The sequence below is a fragment of the Monodelphis domestica genome, chromosome 7 (genome assembly GCF_027887165.1).
Source record: "Monodelphis domestica isolate mMonDom1 chromosome 7, mMonDom1.pri, whole genome shotgun sequence".
NCBI classification, from domain to species: domain Eukaryota; kingdom Metazoa; phylum Chordata; class Mammalia; order Didelphimorphia; family Didelphidae; genus Monodelphis; species Monodelphis domestica.
In genome coordinates, this window is record NC_077233.1 from 277924280 (window position 1) to 277952023 (window position 27744).

At 40.7% G+C, this 27744-nt stretch overlaps 1 protein-coding gene across 1 annotated transcript in view; it reads left to right on the forward strand.

Moving 5' to 3' along the window:
- Positions 1–307: 307 nt before the first annotated feature.
- The window catches only part of B4GALT1 (beta-1,4-galactosyltransferase 1), an 85926-nt gene continuing 58489 nt past the window's right edge, over positions 308–27744 (forward strand). Inside the window, exon 1 of the mRNA XM_001363800.3 lies at positions 308–837. Coding sequence (XP_001363837.1) covers positions 468–837 — 370 coding nt within the window. The 5' untranslated portion in view covers positions 308–467. The remainder of the gene's footprint in view (positions 838–27744) is intronic.

The window sequence follows — 27744 nt, forward strand, 5'->3', positions numbered from 1 at the left end:
GAAGCACAGTCAGTCAGGACATCCAGAGACGCCACCGGATGCCTTTAAAACAGCTAGAACAGAGCTGCTCAATTGTTGCAAGTTCTATTTGGGAGGGGGTGGAGGAAAGAGGCCTTCGGATCCCTGCCCCTTCCTCTCCAGCTCCGCCCCTTCGTCCTGGCCCCGCCCCCCTCCCCGATCTCCAGCTCTGGGCCACCTCCTCCCCTTCGTCCTCTCCCCTCCTGCCCCTCCCCCCTGAGGAAGCGCTCCGCTCTGAAGTTATCTCGCCCCTCCCCCGCCCTCCATGGCTCCTCCTCCTCCCTCCCCTCGGGTGCTCCCCGGGCCGGGGCGGCTGAGAGCGGGAACCTCCTCCCCAGCCAGCCGAGGCGGCCACGGCGCTCCCGCCCCTCCTGGCCATCCCTCGCCGGCGGCTCCACGCTGCCCACCCCGCTTTTAAGTAGGGGGGAGGGGAGGGGGGTCGTGTCAGGATGAAGGAGCCGCTGCTCGGGAGCATGGCCATGCCGGGCAAGTCCCTGCAGAAGGCTTGCCGGCTTCTCGTGGTCTTCTGCGCCCTGCATCTCCTCGTTACACTCCTTTACTACTTGTCGGGACGGGATTTCGACGTCCTGCAGCTCTTCTCCAAGCACCAGCAGAGCCAGGAGGGGCTCAGCTCCGTGCCCGTGACCATGACCGAGGTCGCCAGGGAGTCGCTGGCAGTCTCCGCGGCTACGGGATTGGAAAAACCAGCCGGGGACCAGGCGGCGGCGCCTCCCGAGGAGGCCACGGAGACTACGGAGACTGGGCCGCCTAGCAAAGTCCAGTTGCTGCCCAGCTGCCCAGACCCGTCGCCTCTGCTGGGTAAGCGCCTCTCCCCGCCTCTTCCTCCTCTTCCTTCTGGCCTCCCCCTGCTGCCTCCCCCTGGGCTTAGCTAGCGGAGTGGCGGGCCGGGGGAGCTAGAGCCCCAGTAGGAAGGGGCCGTCGGGGGGGGGGCAGTGGAGGAGGGGGCCGGCTCGGTGTGGAAAGAGGAGAGGCCAACGAGTCCCGAGCCCAGGTCTCCGCTAGACCTGACCCGGCGTGCCGGGCTGGGGCTGGAAGAAAAGTAGGCTCTGCTCCGTTGTCTGGGGACGGGCGGGGCATGTATGTGCGTGCGCGTGATAGGGGCAATGTGCAGACCTCACTTTATTCCGGCTGCGAGCCTCCCTTCTAACCTTGTTTTTTGCCCATTCTTTTTCTTTTTTGTTGCTTCCCGACTTTTTCTCGTGTGTGTGTGTGTGTGTGTGTGTGTGTGTGTGTGTGTGTGTGTGTGTGTGTGTGTGTGTGTGTGAGAGAGAGAGAGAGAGAGAGAGAGAGAGAGAGAGAGGGAGAGAGAGAGAGTAAGAGAGAGAGAACTACAATGAGAATGTCAGTCTGTGTGTGTGATTGGGGGCATTGTGCAGACCTAACTTTAATCCCGGCTGCAAAACTCCCTGCTGCCCGCCATCCCATTTCCCCCTTGGTTTTCGAGTTGAATTTCTCTCTCTGAGAGAGAAAGTTGGAGTGGGAGCAATACGTAGACCACTGTGCCAGGCTTCTCCGAGAGTCCTGTTATCTGCCCATCCCTTTGCCCCATCTGGCTTTCAAGTTTCTCCTCTGTGTGTATGAAGAGTCGTAGGGCTGTATTAGACATCACTTGAACTTTGGCTGTAAAGCTGTCTGTGGCCCTGATTTCTGTCCACCCCTCCCCGCCCCACATGGGTTTTCGAGTTTCTCGGGGGTGATATGGGGCGATATGCCGACATCGCTTCCCTCTCTAGCCCTGTTTTCTGGCCAGCACTTTCCCCCCGTGGGTTTTCCAGTTTCGAGTGTATACGTGTAAGTTACTGGGGGCAGCAGTGTGCAGACTTGTCCCCTTCCACTCTGCCTGCGAGGCTTGCCTGGTAATAGCCCTGCTTTCTTCCCATCACTTCTTTGGCGTCGGATTTTTAGTTTCTTCTACAGTTAAGTGTGACCTGCCTAGGCTGCTGGTTTAGGTGTTTTAATCGCTTTTTCTCCTTGTCCCTCCCCTCCCCTCCCGAAAATTCCAATGACCTTCCCCTGGGCTCCGTGGTGTGGCGAAGTGTGGGAGGGACCGACACACTGTTTGCTGGGGATCTAGAACCCGAGTAGACCTTAAATTAAACCTTTAAGGAGGGAAGACAAGCATTTCAAAGATCTTGAGTGTGGAGAACTAGCAGTCCAAGCCCGCCCAAAGTTGGAGTCTGAATCACCTGGACATTAATTTTTATGCAAAGTCCACTCTGAAAAAGGAGTTAAAATTCTTTTGACCTACTCAGACTTTTCCATGGATATGGATTGCCTCTCCCCAGGAAAGAAAAAAATAAAGGCAGCCCAGTAGGAATACTTCGCTTGGGTATCATTTTCTCCATTCAGATTTTTTGAACATTTTTTTCTTTCAAAGAGTTTCTGAGACACCTTATGAACCACATTCCAAAAGATCTTCCGGAAACTTGTTACTTCATAATGGGCTGCCAGAAAGCTGTTGCTCAATTTTTTTTTCGTAATTTCTGTGGTCCTTTTCTGTGTGTCCAGGGAGGGTCCTGTTCTGATTATTTTACAACCTTAATTGCTAGATTGATCTGCCAGGCACTGAATTCCAGTTAGGAAGTTTTTTGAACAGTAAAAGAATCTTGAGCCATTTTTAAAGGGAGAGTGGGGAGGGGAAAGACAAAAGGCAGGATTTTTGAGTGGATGGTATATAATTTTTAAAAAATTCAATTGTGAGGGTTATCTAGAATTATATTGGAAATATTGCCATCACAATCACTTGGAAACAAGGGAACAGATGAGTGTCATAATTTTTTTTGTTTGAAATTAGAACCCTAGTGCTAAATTGCACTTTGGGGCATCTGATGTAGTTTGAAAAAATTTCCCCCTAAGAATTGGTTTATTTTTTCTATTACTGCAATTTTTGTGATCAGTTTTCACTTATTTTCTAACTTGATGCATGTGAAACTTTTCTATCTGGAAAGATTATATGAACTTCCATCGTCACCTTTGTGACAAACATGAACTTGTTAAAAATATATGCAAGTAAATCATTTCATTTAGACTCACAATGTGGAGGTCACTGAGCATTCTCTGATAAGGCGATGGAAGTGTTATCTAGTGCCTGCTGAAGGCCTGTTTCTAAATTTTATCCATTTGAAGGATTTAGACAAGTTTCATGTGGTTTCAGATGTTTGCTTTTGTGCTGAGAGCTAATAAAAGTTCATCTTGTTTTTGTTCTAAAAGACAATCATGGATTAGTATAGTTGGGAAGTAGGGCAAATGTCAGTTGATACCTTGTGGGGTGGTTTTGAGGTTCGTGGGAGAAACCGTGCATAGGGTTTGTTGTGGTTTTTTTCACTTATAATTTCTTTCCTTGATAAGATGGCCAGTACAGCCTTCCAATCATGTCCTGTTTGCTCAAAACTTCATATCATATTGCCACCTCTCAGAATCTTAATGATTACTGCTTTTTATTTTTATTTTTTCAAGGTTGATCTGCTTTTAATTATGTCTTCCTATACCATCCATTTAAAAATGAAATTAATAACTTAGGAATGAGACTGATGCAGCCATACAACCTCTTCACAACATTGACATTGAGGTCATTAACACGTAGGTTCAATCATCCCTTTCTGAAGTGATGTTATTGGGAGAAATAAATGGCATCCTCATCAACTTAGACCGCACTTCTGAATTTAACAGTATTGCTTTTTAAAGACTTGTCATTTACCTGTTTCCCTCACCATGCTCCCACCATCCCTCCCAGCCACCCATCCTTGAAACAAAGAAAAATATCTCAGCAAAGACAACTGATTCAGAGTCTACCAAATGCCACTTTCCTCACTATTTACTTCGCTCTTCCTCTGTGCTAAGCTCTGGGGATGAAGACAAAAATGTGGATTTGTCTTCCAGGAGTTGGCATTCTATCAGGGGAGAAGAAATATCCAGGAATAGTTAGTTATACACCGTTCATACAGGATAAAAATTGGGGTATTTGGTGGACTGACTAATGCACTAGCGGCTTGAGAAGAGAGTCAGGAAAGCTTCCTGGATATAAGAGGAGGCATTTGTAGCTGATGAGCTGATTCTTGAAGGGAATAAAAAAGGCTTTTTTGGGAGTCCGAGGGGAGGAGGTCATATATTCCATTTATGGGGAAACATGCAAAGAAATGGAAACAGATGGGAGTGTCTGTGTTAGGGAGAGCCAGAAGTAGAGTAGAATAGATAGTAAGTCTAGAAAAGTAGTCTGGGGCGCGGTGAGGAAGGGCCTTCAACATCAAACAGAAGAGATGGTATTTTTACCTGGGGGCAAGCAGTTGGGGCTTTACTGCAGTAGGGGAGTGGTGCAGTTCCACCTGTATTTAGGAGAACCATTTTGACAGCAGTAGGGAGAGACTTGCACCAAAGAGATTAATTAGGAGATTATTAAGGTAGCGACAGGGTGTGTTTAGGGAGAAATCCAGCAGTCGGAGGCAAGAGTTTTTGTATAGGTAGAAATAACAAGATTTCAATTAATTATTAAGGGCTTACCATATGTCAGACACTGCTCAGCTCAACTCATTGGCATTGTGGGATGAGGGAGAGGGAAAGTTTAGGTATGATTAGAGGAATGGTTTGGGCTTATAACCATTATAACTTTCTGTTTTTCTGTCTTGTGCCTTTCTACCTCCCCAACACACACTCTTGGATCCAGGAGTCCTTGCTGTTCCCTACCAGGACGAGGCATTTTCTCTGCCAGATCCTCATAGCCTGAATGACTTCCTTCATTCCCAAGTTCGGTGGCTTCAATTCCCAGTAAAATCCACTTTCTACAGAAAGCCCCTTTCCCCTTGTCCTAATTCTAGGGATGTCCCTTGGCTGATTGTTTTACATTTGGGAGTCATTATTTACTTGTTGTCTCCTTTAGCTCCTCTAGTACAGGGACTGCCTTTTGCCTTTGTTGGTATTGTAGGCATTTAATGCAGGCTTATCTTGGAGATATTTTGGGCTCGCTTTCAGACTACCACAATAAAGTGTTATATTGCAATAAAGGGAGTCAGATGACGTTCTTGGTTTCCCGGTGCATATAAAAGTTCTGTTTATATTCGTCTACTACGGGTGCAATAGGACAATGTCAAAAAAACCAATGAAGGTATCTTAATTTAAAAATACTTCATTCATTGCTAAAAATGCTAATCATCATTTGAGCCTTCACCAAAGGGCAGTCTTTTTGCTGGTGGATAGTCATGACTGCATGCCAATGAGTGCTGATTGATTGGGGCGGTGGTTGCCAGAGGTTGGGGTGACTGTAGTCATTTCTTAAGATAATACAGAAATGAAGTTTATCTTTTCAGAAAATTGCCTCTTTCTTTCCCTTGGACACCTACAGGATTATTAAGTGGCCTAATTTCAGCCTTGTTGTTCTTTTAGGGAATAGGGAGGCCTAAGGAGAGGGAGGGAGGAAGACTCCACAACATTTACTAAGTTCCCCATCTTGTCTGGGTGTGGTTTGTGGTGTTCCAAAACAATTGCAATAGTAACATTAAAGATCACCCATCAGATCACTCTTCACAAGATATAATAATGATGAGAACGTTTGAAATACTGTGAGGATTACCAGAATGTGACACAGAAACATAATGGGAGCACGAGCTGTTGGAAAAGTGGTGTCAATAGATTTGCTCAACAAGTTTGTTCCAAATCTTAAATTTATTTAAAAAAAAAACCCACCCTTAAATAACTATTAAGTTCAAAGTGATGTGCCATAAAACACGGTATATTTGTAAGTGAGTTCTGTTTTCGACATATTGAGTTGCTTACAGGAACATCTTGGTTCAAAATGTTTAATAATGTGTCTTGATTTCTAAATCTGGGAATCATCTGCATAAAAATATCATTGCACACATGGGTCACCCAATGAGGATATGGATAAAAGAAAACCAGAACAGTGCCTTGTAGGGTGTATTCATTGAGTGAGCATGGTACAAATCAGTAAAAGAAACTGAGAAAGAACAAACAGGGACCTGGTAGAGAGCTGAGAGAGCCATATTGTTAAAATCTAGAGGGAAGAGGATTCTCATTTGCAGCGTAAGAATAGTCTTACCCTGCAAAGAGGTCAGTGGTGAAGATTGAGGAAAGGACCCTTGAGTTTGACAATCTAAAGATCATTGCTATGTTTGGAAGAGTAGCTTCATTTATTTATTTTTTATTTTAACCCATAACTTCTTCTGCCTTAGAATCAAGACTTACATGTTGGTTCCAAGGCAGAAGAATAGTAAGGCAGCTAGGTGACTTGTCCAGGGTCACATAACTAGTGTCTGAGAACAGATTTGAACCTAGGTCCTCCCCTTTCTATGTCTGGCTCTAAACCTACTGAGCCATCTACTACCCACCCCTCCACCCTAATAGCTTCATGTTAGTGATGAGATCAGAAGCCAGGTTGCGGAGAGTTGAGAGGTGAATGGGAAGAAAGGAAATAGAGGGCTTTGAGATGTTACAGTGCTTAGGAAATACTTGGGACAAACAATTTTGATATGAAACCATATTTGTTGCAGCAGTGGTCAAGACTGTGTAGGCTGATGTGTCTGACCTTCACCAGATGTGAAAGATTAACTATTTTGCCCCCCTTTGGTTCTCTTGTCAGCTGATGGCTGAATTTTCTACCAGATATTATACATGTGTTTTCTGCCTTTAGTTTATGTTTTTAATTCTGTAGTTTTTAAGAATGGTTACTAGCTACTCCAAGGCAACAGGCAAAAATTTGTTTCTCTTCAAAGTACCCTTCAGTGGCTGTTAGAGATACTGGGGAAGGTTGAAAGGATCATTTAAGCCCACAATGAACAAAATCATTTCTCTGAAGCTCAGAGGGAAGTTCTATCGAAAACGGAAAAACACTTCTAAGAAGTGACAAACTATTTCTGTGGAACATCCTAATTAATCCTCAAAAAACAAGCAGGTCTTTAGAGGAACCTAGTAGCCAAAGGGATTATTATTAGTTCTTTTAGTATGTTGGAGGTTTCTCGAAGAAGGAAAACCAGTTTAAAACAGCTACTGATCATTATTATGAAGAAAAACACTTAGAGTGGACAAGACAATATTAAAATTGAAGTACTGGAGGCAGCTTGATGGTTCAGTGGATAGAACACAGGACCTGATCCAGCCTCTGATCCTGAACAAATCACTTAATTCACTTTGCCTCAGTTCCCTTGTTTATAAAATGAACTGGAAAAGGAAATGGCAAACCACTCCAGTATCTTTGCCAAGAAAACTGCAAATAGCGTCATGAAGGGTGGGACCGAAATGAAGGAACAACAACAAAAATTGGAGATAAACCTGCTTTGTTGTACAGTGAAACTGAAATCGAGCCGAGGATTTGGAAAATGGACAGAAGTATACTTAATATTTCATGTAATGTTTCATGATGGATTAACGTGTGCTAGGATCTTGAGAACACAAGGGTAAAATTGTATCAAATTAGTACAAATAGACATGTTGCATGTTATTTATGTATCAGTAGATTCAATTATTTTACTTTGTTCCTGGTAATATGTGCTCTGCTTTAGGATAATAACTACCTTGAGGGAATCATAGTATCTTGTTGAAAGTTTGTTTAAAGAATGAGAGAGACTTAGGTGAATTTGTAGGCATCAAGAAAGGCAGAAGAGGGAGGGAGTGATCATAAGGGACAGTCTTATTTTGGAAGAGTGACATCAACGTTATACAAAGGAGGACTTAACTGCCTCAAGGTTGTACTTTGAAGAACCAATTTTTTTTTTGAGCATTTACATCTCACAAATCTTCATTTGACTACTGGTAAAGCCAAGGCTTGACTTAGTTGATTGTCTACACTTAAGAAACTAATTTTAAAAAATTACTAATGTAGATTAAACATAAGGGGCAGTAAGGTGGCACAGTGGCTTGATCACCTCTCCTGGATTTTGGAGGATCTGGATTCAAATGTAACCTCAGATATTATCTAGCTATGTGACCTAAGGCAAGGCATAACCTCATTTGCCTACTATTTGTCCTTCTGTTTTTACTAGGATAGAAAATAAGGGTTTTTTTTTTTTGTTTACTTGTTTTTAAACCCTTATCTTTGGTTTTAGAAGCCATACTACCTATTGATTCCTAGGTAGAAGAGTAATAAGGGTTAGGCAGTGGGGGTTAAGTGACTTGCCAAAGGTCACACAGCTAGGAAGTATGTCTGAGGCCAAATTTGAACCCAGGATCTCTCTTTTCTAGGGCTGCCTCTCATCCACTGAGCAAACATAACTGTCTCAAGAAGGTATGGGTTAAAAACATTTCACCCCCCCCCCATCCCCCTTTGGCATTATTGCTTCCTCATTTTTTTGCTTCATTTTTTTTCATTTTCATTCTTCATTTTCAAAGGCTTCCATTTTTAGACTAGAGAAAGGGAAGAGAGAATAGGGATACTATTGTCCTATGGTTTTGAGATGAGAAGGAAAGGAATGTATATCAGATGGTTTCTATTTTATATACTACTTTAAAGTTTCCAAAATTAAACATTGTCTCATTTGCCTCTATTAAACCCTTGATACAGATATTCCTTTCACAGGTGAGTAATCTGAGGTTTAGAGGCATTAAAGAAGTTAGGTGGTGTTATGTGTCTAATAAATGTCAAAGGCAGCTTTAGGTACTCTATTATTTGGCTATTTGTATTACCTTGGAGTGGTCACTTAAACCTACAAGGATCCCAGGCCACTTTCTAAAATGAAATTAGAATTGTTGATCTGTATTCCAGGACTTAGATTATATGTGTCTGGACCCTTTAAAAAAAATTACCCCAAGAGATAGAATAAATATTTTATGGTATTATTCCTCACTGTTACTAAAGCCATCTGTGGATACATTTCTTTATTTTAATTTTTTAGCCTGAACTTGTGATTTCATGGGTGTGGGGATGATACCATTGAAAACTCCCTTAACTAATACTGATCAGCATGTTCTAGAATTCATAAGACTAGAAGAGAGTGAGGCTGATAATTTTGTCCATCTGCTTCACTGAAACTAGTCATTGATGTCCTTCTTCAGAAAAGGACTACATTGCCACTAATGGAGAAGTCCATTACACCCAGTTGTACAACAGTATATAGATCTCTGTGTACAATGTTCTCTGGGTTCTATTCCTTTAGCTCTGCATCACTTCCTGGAGGTTGTTCCAGTCTCCATGGAATTCCTCCACTTTATTATTCCTTTGAGCACAATAGTATTCCATCACCAACATGTACCACAATTTGTTCAGCCATTCCCCAATTGATGGACAACCCTTCAATTTCCAATTCTTTGCTATGAGCTGGAATAAATATTTTTCCATAAATAGGTTCCCCTCCCCCTCCTGAGATACAGACCTAGTAATGGTATTGATGGATCAAAGATATCTACAGTGTTAGTCTTTTGAGCATAATTCCAAATTGCTCTCCAGAATGGTTGAATCAGTTCAGTTCCATCAACAGTATATTAGTACCCCAATTTTCTAGCACTCCTTCCAACATTTATCATTCTCCTTATCTGTCTCATTAGTTAATCTAATAGGTTTGAGTTGGTACCTCATAGTTATTTTAATTTGCATTTCTCTAATCAGTAGTGATATAGAGCACTTTCCTATATGTCTGTAGATTGCTTTGATTTCTTTATCTGAAAGCTGCCTATTCATAGCCTTTGACCATTTATCATTTGGAGGATGATTTATATATATATTTTTTGATGACTTATATTTTAATAAAGTTGACTGTGACAGATGCTGCTATAAAATATTTCCCCCAGCTTTCTGCTCTCCTTTTAATCTTGTTTATATTTGTTTTTGTATAAGAGCTTTTTATTATAATCAAAAGTATCCATTTTATATTTTATAATACTTTATCTCTTGTTTGGTCCTAAATTCTTCCCTTATCCATAGATCCAACAGGTAAACTATTCCATGCTCCTAATTTGCTTAAGGTATCACTCTTTGTTTAGATCATTTACCTATGTTGACCTTATTTTGGCATGTGGCATGAAATGTTGGTATGACAGAGACTGGGAATAGATCATTTTCCCAATAGTTGTCAAATAGTGAGCTCTTGTTCCAAGAGCTTGAATTCCTTTATCTGTCAAACACTAAATTATTATGGTAATTTATTACTAGGTTTTGTGTATCCAATTCATCCCACTAGTCCACCACTATTTTTTTAGCTAGTACCAGATTGTTTTGATGATTAATGCTTTGTAATAAAGTTTGAGGTCTGGTACTACCAGGTTACTTCCTTTCATCATTTTTTAAAATTCCCTTGATATTCTTCATCTTTTTCTTCTAAATGAATTTTATTATATTTTCTAACTCTATAAAATAATTTTTGTATAGTTTGATTGGTATGGCAGTGAATATGTTGGTTAGTTTAGATAAAATTGTCGTTTTATTATATTTGCTTGGCCCACCCATGAATTGGTTCTAAGGCAAAAAAGGGTAAGGGCTAGGAAATAGGGGTTGTGACTTCCCCAAGGACACACAGCTAGGAAGTGTCTGACATTAATTTGAACCCATGACCTCCATTTCTACCTCTCAATGCTACCAAGCTGCCGCCCTGGCATCCCTTATTTTTAATGATCTGATCCCAGAGTATTCACAGATGCAGGAGATCTGGCAAGTCGGTGGGACAAAACCTTTTTTCAAAGGTCCCCTGTGTAAGACCTGGTTTCAGCTGATGGAAAGGCATTCATTTCTTTGTGGAGTCTTGTGCTTACTGGTGGCAGATGGAGCACAAGTTGCAGGAATCTTCTTTCAGACCTTATCCTCGCCTTTCTTATCGCTCCATCACCAGTTTATAATCTGAACAATGGCTAAACACAGATCTTCTTTCAGGACCCTTTGTCCTTACTAATGATGGGCACAAAAAGTCAGCTTGATGGCGGCCCACAAACTCCAGAAGCAGATAGTTTCAATCTTGAAGGTTTGTGAATGTTTACTCTGTTCAGAGCTGTGTGGTTGATAGAAGGATGTGAAAGGTATACTCCCTGTAGCCCAGAAGAGCTGATGCATTTGCAGAGCACTTAATTGGACTGCTTCAGTGGGCTATCAATTTCCCCCTTTCCCCCTTTCCAGACCAATCCATCCATAAGAAATCCCTCTTCAGTTTTTAAACTTTGCATGGGATAATCATCCATGACAATGGTGGACTTTTGGTAAGAAAGTCTCTTATGAGGGAAAAATAGGGACCCAGATGAACTGCTGGTGGAATGGTGAACTGGTCCATCCATTCTGGAGGGCACTTTAGAATTATGTTCAAAAGACCCTAAAGCTGTATGTACTCTTTGACCCAGGAATGCCACTGTTAGGTCTGTATCCCAAAGTGATCAAAGAAAAAAGGGGGGGGACCCTATTCATACATATATTTGTAGCAGCTCTTTTTGTGGTGACAAAGAATTGAAATCTAGGGGGGATGCTCATTTATTGGGGAGTGACTGAACAAGTAGGACATATGATTGTGATGGGGTACTACTGCATAATGACAAGGGGATAGTTTCAGAAAAACATGGCAAGACCTCTATGAAATGATGAAAAGTGAAGTGAGAACTAGGATTATCCTAGGCAGTAACAATAATGTTGTAATTATGATCAACTTCAATACTTAGCTACTCTGCTCAATACAGTGATCCAAAACCATTCCAGAGGACTCAAGATGAAAGAATGCTACCCACCACCAGAGAGAATCAATGAATGCTTAGTGCAAATTGAAGTGTAATTTTTTTCACTTTACTTTTCTTGCCTTTTAAAAAAACATGGCTAATATGGAAATGTGGTTCTTATGGTTTCCTATGTATAATTGATATATTGCTTGCCTTCTTGGAGAAAGTGGGAGGGAAAGAATTTGGAACTCAAAATTGAAAAGAAAACTAAAAAATTAATAATAACTCATTTGATATTGATAATGGTTTTAAAAAATTAGACTCCAGGTTGGATCTTTAATGGTTTTAACTACAGAGAAATCTTGAAGAGAGATAAATGAAAAAATGATAAACATAGAGGCTATGATCTAGCAGTTAATTGTGATTGTGAATCATAAGGTAACATTTAAATTGCACTTTTAGTTTACAAAATGCTTTACATTAATACCTCCTCTGATCCTTACAATAAGTCAAACTGATGGTGAGAGGGGTTAATTGACTTGCTCGAACAGCTAGTAAGGATCTGAAGCAGGACTTTCATTCTTGGTTCCTTTTAGACTATTTAGAGCTATCCACTCACACCTCCCCATCACAAGTATGGTCTCCTGTAGAGAATTGTCTGCAAAAGCCTTTTGGTCTCATACTTTAACAAGGATACTCTAAGACAGGTAACTTTTCCACATTGAGACTTCCCCCATTGTGGCTTTGCTGGTAGATAAAAAATTAAATGGAGGGGACAGCTGGGTGGCTCAGTGGATTGAGAGTCAGGTCTAGAGACAGGGAGGTCCTGGGTTCCAATCTGGCCTCAGACACTTCCCAGCTGGGTGACCCTGGGCAAGTCACTTGACCCCCAATGCCTAGCCCTTACCACTCTTCTGCCTTGGAGCCAATACACAGTGTTGACTCCAAGACGGAAGGTGAGGGTTTAAAAAAATATTAAATGGAAATTTTGGGGGAAGTTTTGCTTAAGCCACAAATGACACAGCATAAGTTTAGAAACTTAGAAATGCCTAAATATATGTATAGAATTGTATAACGTGAGCACATTTTATTTTTTTAATACTATAAATAGATACAATTTGTCTTTTAAAGTTAAAATAAGTAAAAAGTTTGTGAACAGAATGCAAAAGCTCCAAATCAAATGAAACACAAAGGCTAGAAATGTGGGGATATCTTAAAAAGTTTGCTTACTCATAAATGTATAAAATGTATGTACTTTTATGTATAATATGACCTGTACTATATGTTCAGCATTATTCTCTTCAAATTTGTTTTATTTAAAAAATTTTAAATATTTATTTTATATTTTTAAATTTTCTTTTTCATATAGTATTTTCATTTAGCATTGACCCAAATTTTACAATAAGGTACTTTAATACCCCATGAAAGAAAAAGAATAAATTTACACTTCTTTGATACGGAAGGCCAGAAAACTTTATCTACATCCCAAGATGTGGAAGGGATACTTGTATATACATTGTCATAAATATTTTATAGACATGGACGCTACATAGGGGTCAAAAAGTTGCAGCTATCGTGTTTCTTGCCCGGTTTTGGGATAATAACACTAACCTTTTCCAAATGTTAAACGGCCATCTCCAGTTTTCATTTCTTTTGTACACATATAGTCCTCTGATCAGACCTTCCGACTTATTATTTTTACTAAAATACATACACAAACATGTTATTTTTAGTATAAATGTATATATATATATATATATATAAACCACACACGTGTGTGCGTATATATGTTATATATATATATATGTGTGTATATATATATATATACACAAAACACATTGGGTGCTGAAGTATTAACTTATTTTGTTGGGTTTATGTCAGCATTTATGAGAATAGAAACAATTGGCATATTTGTTCCATCTTGTATCTCTTCTGGCTCTGCTCATAAATGCCTTCAAGATGATCTAGTATGGTTGAATCTCCTACCAAGCATTTTATAGAGTCATTTTTGCCCTTTACTGCTTTTCAGTGTTTACTGAGGTGATTCTGCTCCTAATGACCCTCATCATTCTCTTCTGCATTTTCCAAATGAGTATCTGCTAAGCTTGGCTATATATTTGCTTTGCAAAGTTCAAGTATTCTCTGACCCAGGGAGTTTCTGCACTTTTTTCCTTCCTCATTGTGACAAGTGCTGTATATCATTTAAATGTTGCGCAATTGTTCAGACGCCCATTCAATCTTTTATCCAATTTGCACTTTTTCAGTTATCCGTTCAGATATACCAAGGTAGAGTTGCCTTTCTTTATCCTTCTATTCCCCTCTACCCCAAGTTATGTTAGCTTTAACTGGTTAATAACTTGCTGTTCACAGACAACTGATTTCGAAATGACTTCTCTTTTGGTAACAGATTATTTCCACGTTCTCTTCACATTCCACGTGGTTCTCTGTCTCATCCAGAGTTGGATTGTTTTCCAATATTCAGAGATGCCCAGACTGATTTACTAGATATGAAGACTATATTTCCTTGTTTTTATCCCCTCCGTGTCCCCCCTCCCCAGCTCTTTTTATCTACTTATATTCAAAACCTTTTGAGTTTTCTTACCAAAATATTTGGTAATTTTTATTTTGTGTGTGCACCCCCTCTGCCCATGCCCCCCCCCCCCCCATCCAATTTTCTCCTTTGCTTGCTTTCTGATTCTTTCCTCTGAAATGTGGTTGCATTCTGGGCTGGATCTCAGCCTACTCCTACCAGTTAGATCTTTGCTTTGTTTGACTTTTGGGAGATCAGAAGTGGCCTTAGCGGGAAGCTGCACTCTTTCCTTTAGACATACTGTCCCTTCACACAGTGACTTGTCCTGGTGCCCTGTCCTTGGTTTTGTGGTCCATTACTATTGGTTCAGAGCTTTGCCTTTCTGGTGTGGGGTTGGTTATAGATAGCTCTCTGCAGTTCTTGCTTTTGAAAATCTATAGCCTGAAGCTGGGGTCTCTCTACAACACTGGAAGAGAAGGCAGGGTGGGAATCGGGGTGTGGGAGCAGGTTTTGTTGTAAGACTGTGTCATTTCTGAGGTATACAAAGATTCAATGAAAGAAGATGCTTTCCACTTCCAGACAAAGAACTCGAATAAAAGCCTGCATTTTTTTTAACATTATTTTATTTGGTCATTTCCAAACATTAATCATTGAAGACAAAGATCATTTTCTTTTTCTCCCCCCTTTCCCCTCTCCCATAGCCGACGCGTGATTCCACTGGGTATCACATGTATTCTTGATTCGAACCCATTTCCATGTTGTTGGTATTTGCATTAGAGTGTTCATTTAGATTCTCTCCTCAGACATGACCCCTCAACCCCTGTAGTCAAGCAGTTGCATTTCCTTGGTGTTTTTACAAAAATCCCACAGTTTGTCCTCTGCTTGTGGATAGTGTTTTTCCTCCTAGATCCCTGCATATTGTTCAGGGACATTGCATTGCCATTAATGGAGAAGTCCATCACCTTCGATTGTACCACCATGTATCAGTCTCTGTGTACAATGTTCTCCTGGTTCTGCTCTTTTCGCTGTGCATCACTTCCTGGAGGTTGTTCCAGTCTCCATGGAATTCCTCCACTTTATTATTCCTTTGAGCACAATAGTATTCCATCCCTATCATATACTACAATTTGTTCAGCCATTCCCCAACTGAAGGGCATCCCCTCATTTTCCAATTTTTTGCCACCACAAAGAACACAACTATGAATGTTCTTGTACAAGTCTTTTTCCTTATTATCTCTAATTGTTACTGCTAGTGTTTCTGGTACAATGTCAAATAATAGAGGTGATAACGGGCATCCTTGTTTCACTCCTGATCTTATTGGGAAGGCTTCTAGTTTATCCCCATTGCAGATGATGTTTGCTGATGGTTTTAGATATATATAGTTTATTATTTTTAGGAAAGGCCCTTCTATTCCTATGCTTTCTAGTGCTTTTTTCTTTTTATTTATTTATTTATTTTCTTTTTTTTCTTTCTAGTGTTTTTAATAGGAATGGGTGTTGTATTTTATCAAAGGCTTTTTTCTGCGTCTATTGAGATAATCATGTGGTTCTTGTTGGTTTGCTTGTTGATGTGGTCAATTATGTGATTGGTTTTCCTAATATTGAACCAGCCCTGCATCCCTGGTATAAGTCCTACTTGATCATGGTAGATGACCCTTCTGATCAATTGTTGGAGACTTTTTGCTAGTATCCTATTTAAGATTTTTGCATCTATATTCATTAGGGAGATTGGTCTATAATTTTCTTTCTCCGTTTTTGGCCTGCCTGGCTTTGGAATAAGTACCATGTTTGTGTCATGAATGGAATTTGGTAGAACTCCCTCTTTGCTTATTATGTTAAATAGTTTGTATAGTATTGGGATTAGCTGTTCTTTGAATGTTTGATAGAATTCATTGGTGAATCCATCAGGCCCTGGGGAATTTTTCTTAGGGAATTCTTTGGCCTGTTGGATTTCATTTTCTGATATGGGATTATTTAGGAATTCTATTTCTTCTGTTAGTCTACGCAGTTTATATTTTTGTAAATATTCATCCATATCGCCTAGATTGGCATATTTGTTGCCGTATAATTGGGCAAAGTAGTTTTTAATGATTGCCTTAATTTCCTCTTCATTGGAGGTGATGTCCCCCTTTTCATCTTTGATGCTGTTAATTTGCTTTTCTTCTTTCTTTTTTTAAATTAGATTGACAAGTACTTTGTCTATTTTGTTTGTTTTTTTCAAAGTACCAGCTTCTGGTCTTACATAATAGTCCAATAGTTCTATCAGTTCTGATTTTATTAATTTCTCTCTTCATTTTTAGGATCTCTAGTTTGGTTTTCTTCGGGGGGTTTTTAATTTGTTCGCTTTCAAGTTTTTTTATTTGCATTTCCAATTCATTGATCTCTGCCTTCCCTAGTTTGTTAATATATGCACTCAGGGATATGAATTTTCCTCTGATTACTGCTTTAGCTGCATCCCATAAGGTTTGAAAGGCTGTCTCACCATTGTCATTTTCCTCCATGAAATTATTGTTTCTATGATTTGTTCTCTAACTAACAGATTTTTGGATTATCATATTACTTAAATTTCCAATTAATTTTTTATTTGGTTCTCCATGTACCCTTACTGATCATTATTTTTTTCCCTTATGATCTGAAAAGGCTGCATTTATTATTTCTGAATTTGTATGCCATGTTTCTGTGACCTAGTGTATGGTCAATCTTTATGAGTGTGCCATTTGGTGCTGAGAAGGTGTATTCCTTTTTGTCCCTACTTATTTTTCTCCATATGTCTATTAACTCTAATTTTTCTAAGATTTCATTCACTTCCTTTACCTCTTATTTATTTTTTGATTTGATTTATCTAAATTTGATAGTGGTTGGTTCAGATCTCCCACTAATATGGTTTTACTGTCTATTTCCTCCAATTCTCCTAGTTTCTCCATTAGAAATTTGGGTGCTATCCATTTGGTGCATACATGTTGATTAGTGATATTTCCTCATTGTCTATAGTCCCTTTCAACAAAATATATTTACCTTCCCTATCCCTTTTAATCAGGTCTATTTTTGCTTTGGCTTTGTCAGATATCATGATTGCAACTCCTGCCTTCTTTCTATCAGTTGAGGCCCAAAAGGTCTTACTCCACCCTTTAATTCTGACCTTGTGAGTGTCTACCCGCCTCATGTGTTTCTTGAAGACAACATATGGTAGGGTTTTGGATTCTAATCCATTCTGCTATTCGTCTACGTTTTATGGGTGAATTCATCCCATTCACTTTCAAAGTTATGATTGTCACTTGTAGATTCCCTGGCATTTTGATATCCTCCCCTAATTCTGACCTGTCTTCTTTAGCTATAACCTTTTAAGCCAGTGATTTACTTTAAATCAGTCCCCCTAGTCCCCTCCTTTGATATGTTTCCCTCTCTAGCCCCTCCCTTTTTGTTCCCTCCCCCTCTCCTTCCCTCCCTTTTTGTCTTCCCTCCCCCCTCCCCCTTGGTTTTCCCTTCTCCCTTACCCTGCTGGATAAGATAGAATTCAAGATCCCAGTGGATCTGGATTCTCTTCCCTCTCAGAGTTGATTTCACTGAGAGTAAGGTTTAAGTAAAAACTCTTCCTCTCCTTCTTATAGGAGGATTCTTCCCCTCCCCTTCCCATGTGTCTTTGTGTGAGAGAGATTATTCTATTTAGTTGTTTTTTTTCTATTTCTTGGAGTATATCTTAGTACCATCGATGATTCCCCCCCCTCCCTTTTTCTTTCTATCCCACCCCCTTTCTCCATATCATCTTGATGCCCCACTTTCCCTATGCATGATTCCTCTTACTTACTCTAATGATGCATACAATTTTTGAGAGTTACACATTACACTTTCCCCACATATTAATATATATAATTTGATATAAATGTAGTCCTTCTAGAAGAGAGTTTGAATAAAAGAAAAAGATAACTTTTTTCTCCTTTTCCCTTTCCTTCATATTTACCTTTTCATGTTTCTCTTGCTCTTTGTGTTTGGATGTCGAACTTTCCACAGAGCTCTGGTCTTTTCTTTACAAACACTTGGAAATCTTGTATTTTATTGAATGCTCATACTTTCCCCTGGAAGTATATAGTCAGTTTTGATGGATAGCTGATTCTTGTTTGAAGACCCAGCTCTCTTGCTTTTCTGAGTATCATGTTCCATGCCTTACGGTCGTTCAGAGTGGAAATTGCTAGGTCCTGTGTGACCCTGATTGGTGTTCCTTTATATCTAAATTGTCTTTTTCTGGCTTCTTGTAAGATTTTTTCTTTTGTTTGGAAGCTTTGGAATTTGGCAATTACATTCCTGGGAGTTGTCTTTTGGGGATTTAGTGTACAGGGTATTCTGTGGACTCTTTCAATGAATATTTTGTCCCCTTGTTCTAGAATCTCTGGGCAGTTTTCTTTGATGATATCATGTATTATGATATCAAGATTACTGTTTTATTTCTGGCTTTTCTGGTAGACCAATGATTCTCAGATTGTCTCTCCTTCCTCTGTTTTCCAGGTTTGTCACCTTGTCGGTGAGATTTTATGTTATCTTCTAATTCTTTAGTCTTTTGACTTTGCTTTATTAATTCTTGCTCTTTTGCAAGATCATTGTTTTCCATTGCCTGATTCTGACCTTTAAAGACGGGTTTTCCTTTTCAGTTTGGTCTGACCTGTTTTTTGAGGCTTAGAGCTATTTCTGTATTTTCATATTTTGGTCTCTCAGATTGCTGAGTTCCTTTTGCATTGTTTCCCATTTTTCCTGCCAGAAGGCTTCCATCTTTTTGATAATTTACAATTTGAATTCTTCAAGAGTTTGTGGGGAATTTTCATTTCCTTTGGAAGATTTTGGAGCATTTGTTTGTGTTTCTTCTATCTCCTCTGTATTTTATATTTTTGCTCCATAAAACGTGTCCAAAGTCACCCCCTTCTTCTTGCTTTTCTTGGTGTTTGGAGGCTTTTGCACTTCTATACTGTTTGCTATCTCTATGGTTTTTCTTCCCCTTTCCAGTCAGAAATCTGAGTGAGGAGTACTAGCTCTTAATGTATCTGTCTGATGGTCTGAGGCTTTAACCCCAGGCACATTGTCTGTTCTTCACACCTGGGCTGTCTTACCTCGGAGGCCCAGGATCTGCCCTCCCCTGCCTGCCAGAGTTTCGGATGTTACTTCTCTCAGTTCCCTCCAGTTGCTTCTTTGCTGCCTTCCATGCTCTGAGCCTGGCACAACACTGTCCTCAAGGTACATCAGTGCCTTTGTCGGCCCTTTGAGGTTCCTGTCCTTTCAGAGGGCCCTGCACTCTAAGGGTGGAGGGGTTCTGGCCTCCTGAGGTGAGACTCAGATGGAAGGACCCAGCCAGGGGGCTACAGGTTCTCCCCATCTCTCTCAGGGTGCTTCCCTGCCGCCTGTGTTGGATGCCCTGAGACTGGCCCAGGTTGCTTTCAAGGTACGCCCTTCAGAACAACGCCTTTGCAGGCCCTGAGGTTCCTGTCCTTTCAGAAGGTCCTGTACTCTACCGGGGAGAGGGGCCCTGGCCTCCCTGAGTTCTCCTGGTGGGATTAGGTTTAGCTGGGTTGGTTTGGATGTGCCCGGAGGCAAAAACCTCAGGTGAGACTCCAATGGAAGGACCCAACCAGGGGGCTAAAAGCACCGTGTCCCCCCCCCTCCTCCCCATCACTCTCAGGTTGCTTCCCTGTCCTCTGTGTTGGAAGACCCGAGACTGGCCCAGGTTGCTTTTAAGGTACACCCTTAAGAGCAGCACTTTTGCTGGCCCTGAGGTTCCTGCTGCTGCTGTGGGCTCAGTGCTCTGGGTTGGGGGGGAGGGGTCCTGGGACCTTCCTTCTGCTTTCCCCTTAGACCCAAGTGTTCTAGGATTCTGGCTTTTGGGGGGCGTACCTTTTGATTTGAGTCCAGAAGGGAGGGTTCCCCGGCTCTGTCCTGTTGTTAAGTTTGAATTTCAGTCCCCTTGGAGCATTCAGTTTGTGATCGGTAAGGAAGGGTTTTCAGAGGTCTGAACTTTTGCTGCTTCTAAGCCGCCATATTGACTGGAAGTCCATGCATTTTTTTTTTTACATACATACATGCATGCATGGATGGATGGATATATATGTATGTATAGAAGTCTTTATTCTCTCTCGTCTATGTGTCCATCTATCCACCTATATCTGTGACAAATAGTATCCTCCTTAAGTCCTTTTCAAGGTGGAGAAGGAGGGAGACAAGTCAGAATTTGAAATGTAACTAAAAATATTTTTTTAAAAAAGATAATTTAAAAAAAAACCTTACCTTACATCTTGGAGTCAATAAGGTGTATTGGCTCCAAGGTAGAAGAGTGGTAAGGGCTAGACAATGGGGGTCAAGTGACACAGCTAGGAAGTATTATCTGAGGCTAGATTTGAACTCAGGACCTCCTGTCTCTAGGCCTGGCTCTCAACCACTGAACTAACCAGCTGCCCCCAAAAGATAATTTTTTAAGGGAAAAAAAGACTGTTATGTTCTTGGGTTTGCTATTGCAGTCTTGATACCAGTAAGGGGAGGAGATGGGAGATTTGCTGAATGAGCTCAGTCTGAGTGAGAGTTACTACTTCATGGATTTTTGTTTTTATTTTTGTTTTTAACTTTCTTTTTAAAAGGTTCTGGGTAATCTAGACTAGGAAAACAACTAAAGTTGCTTTCTTTGGTGCATAATTTCCGTTTTGGAGAGGCATGAGAGATCTTGGGGTTCAGAGAAATTATATTGTCCTTTGTTATTATTCACATGACCTGACAAGTTATTTCCTGTCAGTTGACATAGGGGTTAATTTGTTGTTATTTGATACTTGCTTAAATTTTCTGGGAGTTTACACAAAGTGTTGGCCTCTGATTTCTTATATGACCCATGCTTTCCAACCTGTTTTTGCCAATTATCCCATGTTGCCTTCAGTGATTATTGAATGTTGACTTTGTTTTGAGGATCTTAAAAAAGTCATTATCATTTGTTCTTCTTCATCCTCTGAAAGGGATTTTGGCATATAAGCTGCCATTTTACTTCTCCTGATCATTCTGTTTCTGTTCATTATGAACACTGCTAGGCAAAGTGAGCAATGCATAATATTATTATGTTGCCTTTGGGTATATGATGAAACCAATTCACTATTCACCTGTCTGGAGACAATCTGTGAGTTATCTATCCTACTGTTTAACTGCAACAGGTAGCATATTGACCCTTGCTTAGGAAAAGGACTCACGTGTAGAATGCCATCAGTGAAATTAGTCTAGAACCAAGAACAACCCTGTCTCATTCTACCACCTCTGTGAAAAGAAAAAGTTGTATAAGATGGAGGGTTTTTTAAAAAAACTTTTTTAGATCTATTTTTAACATCCCTTTTTTTTTCCTGTTAAACCCTCACCTTCCATCTTAGAATTAATACTGAGTATTGGTTCCAAGGCAGAAGAGTGGTAAAGGCTAGGCAATGGGGGTTAAGTGACTTGCCCAGGGTCACACAGCTGGGAAGTGTCTTTTTTTTTAACCTTTACCTTCCGTCTTGGAGTCAATACTGTGTATTGGCTCCAAGGCAGAAGAGTGGTAAAGGCTAGGCAATGGGGGTCAAGTGACTTGCCCAGGGTCACACAGCTGGGAAATGTCTGAGGCCAGATTTGAACCTAGGACCTCCTGTCTCTAGGTCTGATTCTCAATCCACGGAGCTACTCAGCTGCCCCCTGGAAGTGTCTTTTTAAAGACAAAATCCTTTAAAAAATAATTATGTTCCAAATTCTCTTCTTCCCTCAAGCCTCTACCCCATCCACTGAAAAGGCAAGCAATATATTAATTATACATGTGAAGTCTTGTAAACATTTCTATATTAGCTATATAGTTTTTTGGGGGGGATTAAATGCAAGAAACAGAAAGTGAAAAAATAGGCTTCAATCTATACTCTATTTTGTAAGTTGTCTCTGGAGGTGGATAGATAGCATTTCTCTTGATAGGTCCTCTGGAATTATCTTAGATCATTGTATAGATTGCAATAACTAAATTTTTAACTATTGCTATTACAATATTGTTACTGTGTACAGTGTTCCTTTGGTTCTGCTCTTTTCACTTTGTATCAGATAATATAATCCAGGGTTTGTTTTTTTTTTAATTATCCTTCGTGTCATTTCTTATGGCCCAGTAATATTCCATCCCAATTATATGCCACAAAAACTTGTTCACTCATTCCTCATTAATGAGCATCCTCCCAATGTTCCGATTCTTTGCTGCCAAAATAAGAGCTACTTTAAATATCCACAGGCCCTTTTGTTATTCCTTTGATTCTTTTGGAATACAGACCTCCTGGTGGCATTGCTGGGTCCAAGTATATTATGCAGTGTTATGGCCATTTGTTCTCCAGAATGGTGGCTCAGTCCACAACTCACCAACAGTGCTCTGGTGGCTATTTTTCTGCTTCCACTGTGGGTCTTTTTTTGGTCTCTTTATCTGTCACACAGACGTGCTGAGGCCAACCTGCCACAAAAAGATAACTTTGTGTTTGAGCTTATTCTTGAACTGTGGATTCCTTCTGTTGTTAGGACGCATCTCAAACGTCTCTAGCTTGGTGAACCAAGAACGGACGCGCGTCTCCTCGAGCATGTATACTCATGATGAAACTTGATGTAGGGTTAAGTTAGGTTAATTGGCATCACTCTCACATGCATCCATGCCTCTTTTGGCCCTTGTCTTCAAAAATTGCCATTATCTGTTAAAAGGCAGTTGGAAATTTTCCCCTGATAGATTCTTGGGGTACAAGAAGATTCCTGATGTTTGCCACTTGGGGAAACTTTGTTTGGCAACTTAATTAAGAAGTTGCCTTATTTGGGCAAGTAGAAAGAGCAATGGGTAGAGTTAGAAGTCAATTTGCGTCATGGCTCTCAAAGGAAATGGCAAATGGATTCCACTATTTTGCCAAGAAAACCCCAAGGGGGTGGTCATGAAGAGTCAAGAACAACTGAACAGCAGCTTATTGGTGTCTATTTGCAGATAAAAGGCCAACATGATAGAGTTCGGGGTGACTGGGGCACCCCGTGAAGTATGGAGGTTGGCCTAGGCGGCTCTTCGTCTTTTATTTTGATTTGATTCTCTGAATTTCATAAACTTTGAGATTATCAGTCTGCATGATCTGTAGGGGAAGAAAAGGGGGAAAGCATTTATAAAAAACCAGCTATATGCGAAGTGCTTTACAAATAGCCCATTTAATTCTCATCAACCACCCTGTGAAATTTCTTGTTTGTCGTGTTTGACTCATGACCTCATGTGGGGTTTTCTTCTCAAAGTCACAAAGTGGTTTGCCCTTTCCTTCTCCAGCTCATTTGACAGTTCAGGAAACTGAGGCAGACAGTTGCTCTTATTTCCCCTTCTGCTGGTAAAGAAACTAAAACTGCCTAAGTTAAGTGACTTCCCTCATAGGGTCCTGTAGTTGGAAAGGAGCCTGAGATTAAATTTGAACTCAGGTCTCCAAGCCTGGTGCTCTATTGTCTGGACCACCTACTCTCAGGAAGGATAAAAAGAGCATGGCCAGACTGCTCCTCTTCCTCTCTTCTAGCCCCTATTGTTTCTGGTTTCCCCAGGTAAAACCCTACCTTCTATAAGAAGCCTTCATGCTAGTGCCTTTAACTGATGATCTCCAATTTATCCTGTGTTTGGTTTGGACATTGTCTCTCCCATAGGACAAGGATTGTCCTTGATGCATAGTAAGGAGTAGCTTAATACACTCCCCTTTGATGTCCACAGCTCGGGACTGGTTGATATTTCTTGATGTTGAAATCTGTTATAGAAACCTAAAGCACGTACACAGAGGGACCAGGCAGGGCAGGGGCAGCTAGCTATCAGCATGGATAAAGTGCCAGGCTTGAAGTCCCTAGATCCTGGGTTCAAATCCGCCCTCAGACAATTCCGAGCAGTGTATCCCTTGCTGCTCTTCTGGCTTGATACTAAGACAAAAGGGAAGGATTTTTAAAAAATAGTCTGTGTTTACAGAACATCTAAAATTAATTGACTGATTTAATGTTGGTACGAAAGTTGTCTAAGGAGGGTATTTATTTGTATTCAAATATATTGTCAATGTGGAATCTAGAAACCCCCAAATTTGTAGCCTGGTGGCATCCAAAAGCTTCCCCCCTCCCACCCACCCCCAAGTTTAGTTAGCTTGAAGGGGAAGACCTTAAGTTTGACCTTGTCACATGTTTAACCATAGACTTTTAAAGTAGTTTAGGTGGAGCTAACAGGTATTAAATACCAGGGTTGTTTTTTGGGGGGGGTCCCAGTTTGAGTCAAAGTCCTTTATCTTTCCCTTTTGTGTCCATTGTAAAGCATCAGCCTCTCCCTGATAATTCTGTGTAGGACTCCTCCTCTCCTTTGTAACCATTGTAAAGCCAAATCAACTATATTCCCTTTTCCCCCTTCTCCCTCAAATTCTGTGGTGCTTTGGAACTGTCAACCTCACGCCCTGGCTTTCCCAGGCATCAGTGGCTCTGTGGAGGCCTGCGAGAACATTATTGGTCTCCTAAAGAACTGGTTTTTCTATTATTTAATAGTTACGTGGGTTTTTTTTTCCAATTTAACAATCTGATTTATTCACAAACTGACTAGTGTAATTCTCCAATTTTTAACTTTCCATTATCTTGGCGTGCTCATTTTAGTAGGGTTTTTATTTGAATAAAAGTTAGGTACAGAAATAATTGTTTTTATCCGGACGTGTCACTTTAGCCCTGTAAGCTTTCTCATTTCCCTCAACATGTAGAAATTACTTCTGGTGATTCCGTTTTTACATTGATATTCTTAGAAATTTGACCGTGGCCGAGGTGTCAAATAAGGTTCCTGAATACAGCGAGGATCAACTTAGGATGAAATTGAGAAATATTCAACAAAATAAATAAAAATACAATAAAACAGTTAATATTACATTTTAAAGATAAATATGGAATCCTCATGTATGGCTTAGTAGCTCCTATTTCTCTTTTGAGTTTGATACCACTGACCTAAAGCACTGAAGTTAAGTGACATGCCTGTGGTCACAAAGCTAGGGTAGAATGGTAGGAATCGAACCTGGTTCTTAACCATCAGACAGACTGGATTTCTATCCCCATACCTTGCTGCCTCATAAGGAATTATTTCTTTCAATTTTTGTGATCCTTCCAAAGGTTATCATCTTTTCTAGTTGACTTGCAGACATGTTTTGTTTTGCATTTTAGACCAAGCTTATTCTTCACAGGTGCCAAAATTTATTTTCTGTTACTAAGCTTTTAACAGTGTCCCATTCTCTCTGATAAAATTGTACGCCAAATTTCTGAACAGGAGGGGAAGGTATCAAGATGTGGAAAAAATCCTGAATCTTAGTAATGTAGGAAAAAGGTGACATACCCATACGCCCACTTTCCCATCTCTTCAAAGTCTCTGAGAATTTTTCATCCCTGCATTGAGGGCATCCTCAGTGAAAGTATTGCTAGAAAATCAGCAGACTTTTGCAATTCATATTCAGCAGTGGACCACAGATTTACTCAGAAATGCAGAACATTGTACTTACTTGGATTAGCAAACATTTGATCAATCCAAGGTATCTCCCATCTGTACATTGAAGACCATTCAGAATTCCGTTCAAAACTAACACGACTCTCCCATGATAGATAGAAGGCAAGCTATATGTGGGTATGTATGGTGGGAAATTAATATTGAATTGTAATAACTTTCATATGAAGCCTTTCTTATACTTCAGATTTTTAAGGTAAGCCAGCTTCCAAGCTACAGTTTTTCCCCAGGTTATGAAACTGGGCTGGGTTGTTTTTGGTGTGAGATCTTTATTAAAGATAAAAGGTTTCTGGGCAGAGCTGGGAGCCATGGAGAACCCTGATAAAGAGTGTGCTTTAGCCACCATATTGGAGGGACCCGGCCACATGGCCAAGAAAAAGGGGTGTTTTGGCATCCTCCTAAGACCACGATGAGGGAGGATTTGGGGGGGGGGTCTATAACTCTTATATCTCCTATATATTCTTAGAGACTGTTGATCAGTTAGAGATGTCTTGGGATGCCTAGGAAAGGAACTGAGCAATGAAGAGATCACAGGAAATATATAGTGGCTCTGCCCAGGAGTTTCCCAAGCTCTTTGGCTGTCCTTTTGGGCCCCATTATCTTTTACCCCCCTCTGAACTTTTTGGCATCCATTCAGACTGGAGGGAAACCACTGGCTGGTTTAGATCATCTTGAGTGGTTGGTTTATCAGTTAACTTAAAATTCTGAAATGCTGCCTCTAGAATTTCAGTTGTTACAATATGTAAACTCTCTGATGGAGATCCATTGCAGGTCTAGGTTGAGGATGGATTCCCAGTGATGGCAAGGTATATGGATGACATCAAGCTTCCTGATTGCGTGCGATCAGTAATAATTCAAATGAGTTTGGTCTGACACCCACGTTGGAAAGACCGGAGGATGGAGAATGTTTCTTATTGCCTACATTTTAACATGTCTTTGTATGGACTCCCTATCCAGCTTGTCCTATCTATTTGGGACCCACGGTATAAATTCGCTCCTGTCTTTGCCCTCTCAGGGCTCCCAGCGTCTTTTTTAGATTCAGCTTAGTTAAGTTCCACCTTTTACATGAGGATCCCTTCCTAGTTATTACTTTGTTTTTGTTGTTCTGTTGTGCCTGACTTTCCTGGGCTTTTCTTGGCAAAGATACTAGACTGGTTTGCCATTTCCCTCTCTGGCTCATTTTTCAGATTGGAGACAGGGTAAGTGACTTGCCCAAGGTCACAGAGCCAGTAAGTGCCTGGGGCCAGATTTGAATTCCAGTCATCCTCACTTCAGACCCTGTGCTTTATTCACTGCACCAAGTTATAGATACTGGTTTCTCCCCACAGAGTCTTTGACTTAGATCAGTGTTGTCAAACTCAGATAAACACTGGGCCACTGAGCTATATAAGGTATATCTTGCTGGCCACATTGGCTTAAATATTTCCCAACTGCATTTTAATCTGGTTTCGTCTGCACTAGAGAATGCTGTGGGGACCCACGTGGTCCTCAGGCTACATGTATGATATAGGAAATTGGGGGAAAGGCAGGCTGGAAATTTGATGTTTGTATTCTCAGCTCAGCGCTCAGGAGGGGCTTGTGGAATGGAGTGTAATTTCCTTAATGCCTGCAATAGGAAGGGAGGATGAGGTTGTAGTCTAACCTTTGCCTCATTTTCAATGTTTGTTAACATTGCCCAATGAAGGGAAGAAGGAAGACTTTATCACCAAATAGACTGCAGGTGACACTCCAACCTTTAGTACATGCAGTCTATATTTGTTGTCTTGGATGTTTTTTGTAGACCCGAGGAGGTCCCGAGGCAAGGTAGGGGAAGAAGAAGAAGAGAAATAAAAATAGAAATGAATGGGGAACAGTTGGGTTTTCCCATAGATCTATCTAATGGGAGGGAGGGAGGGAGCAGTAAATCCTTTTCAAACATTCTGTTAGGACTTACCACTAAAACAAGCGCTTCCATGGTCAACTAGAAAAAACAGAGCTGTTAACTAGTCCAAATCAAGGGCTAAAGGGGCTGCTCAGCGCTACCAGGTCCCCACAACAGAGCAGCTCCCTGAGCAGAGATTGCACAGACTGGACGCCCTGGCCACTGATC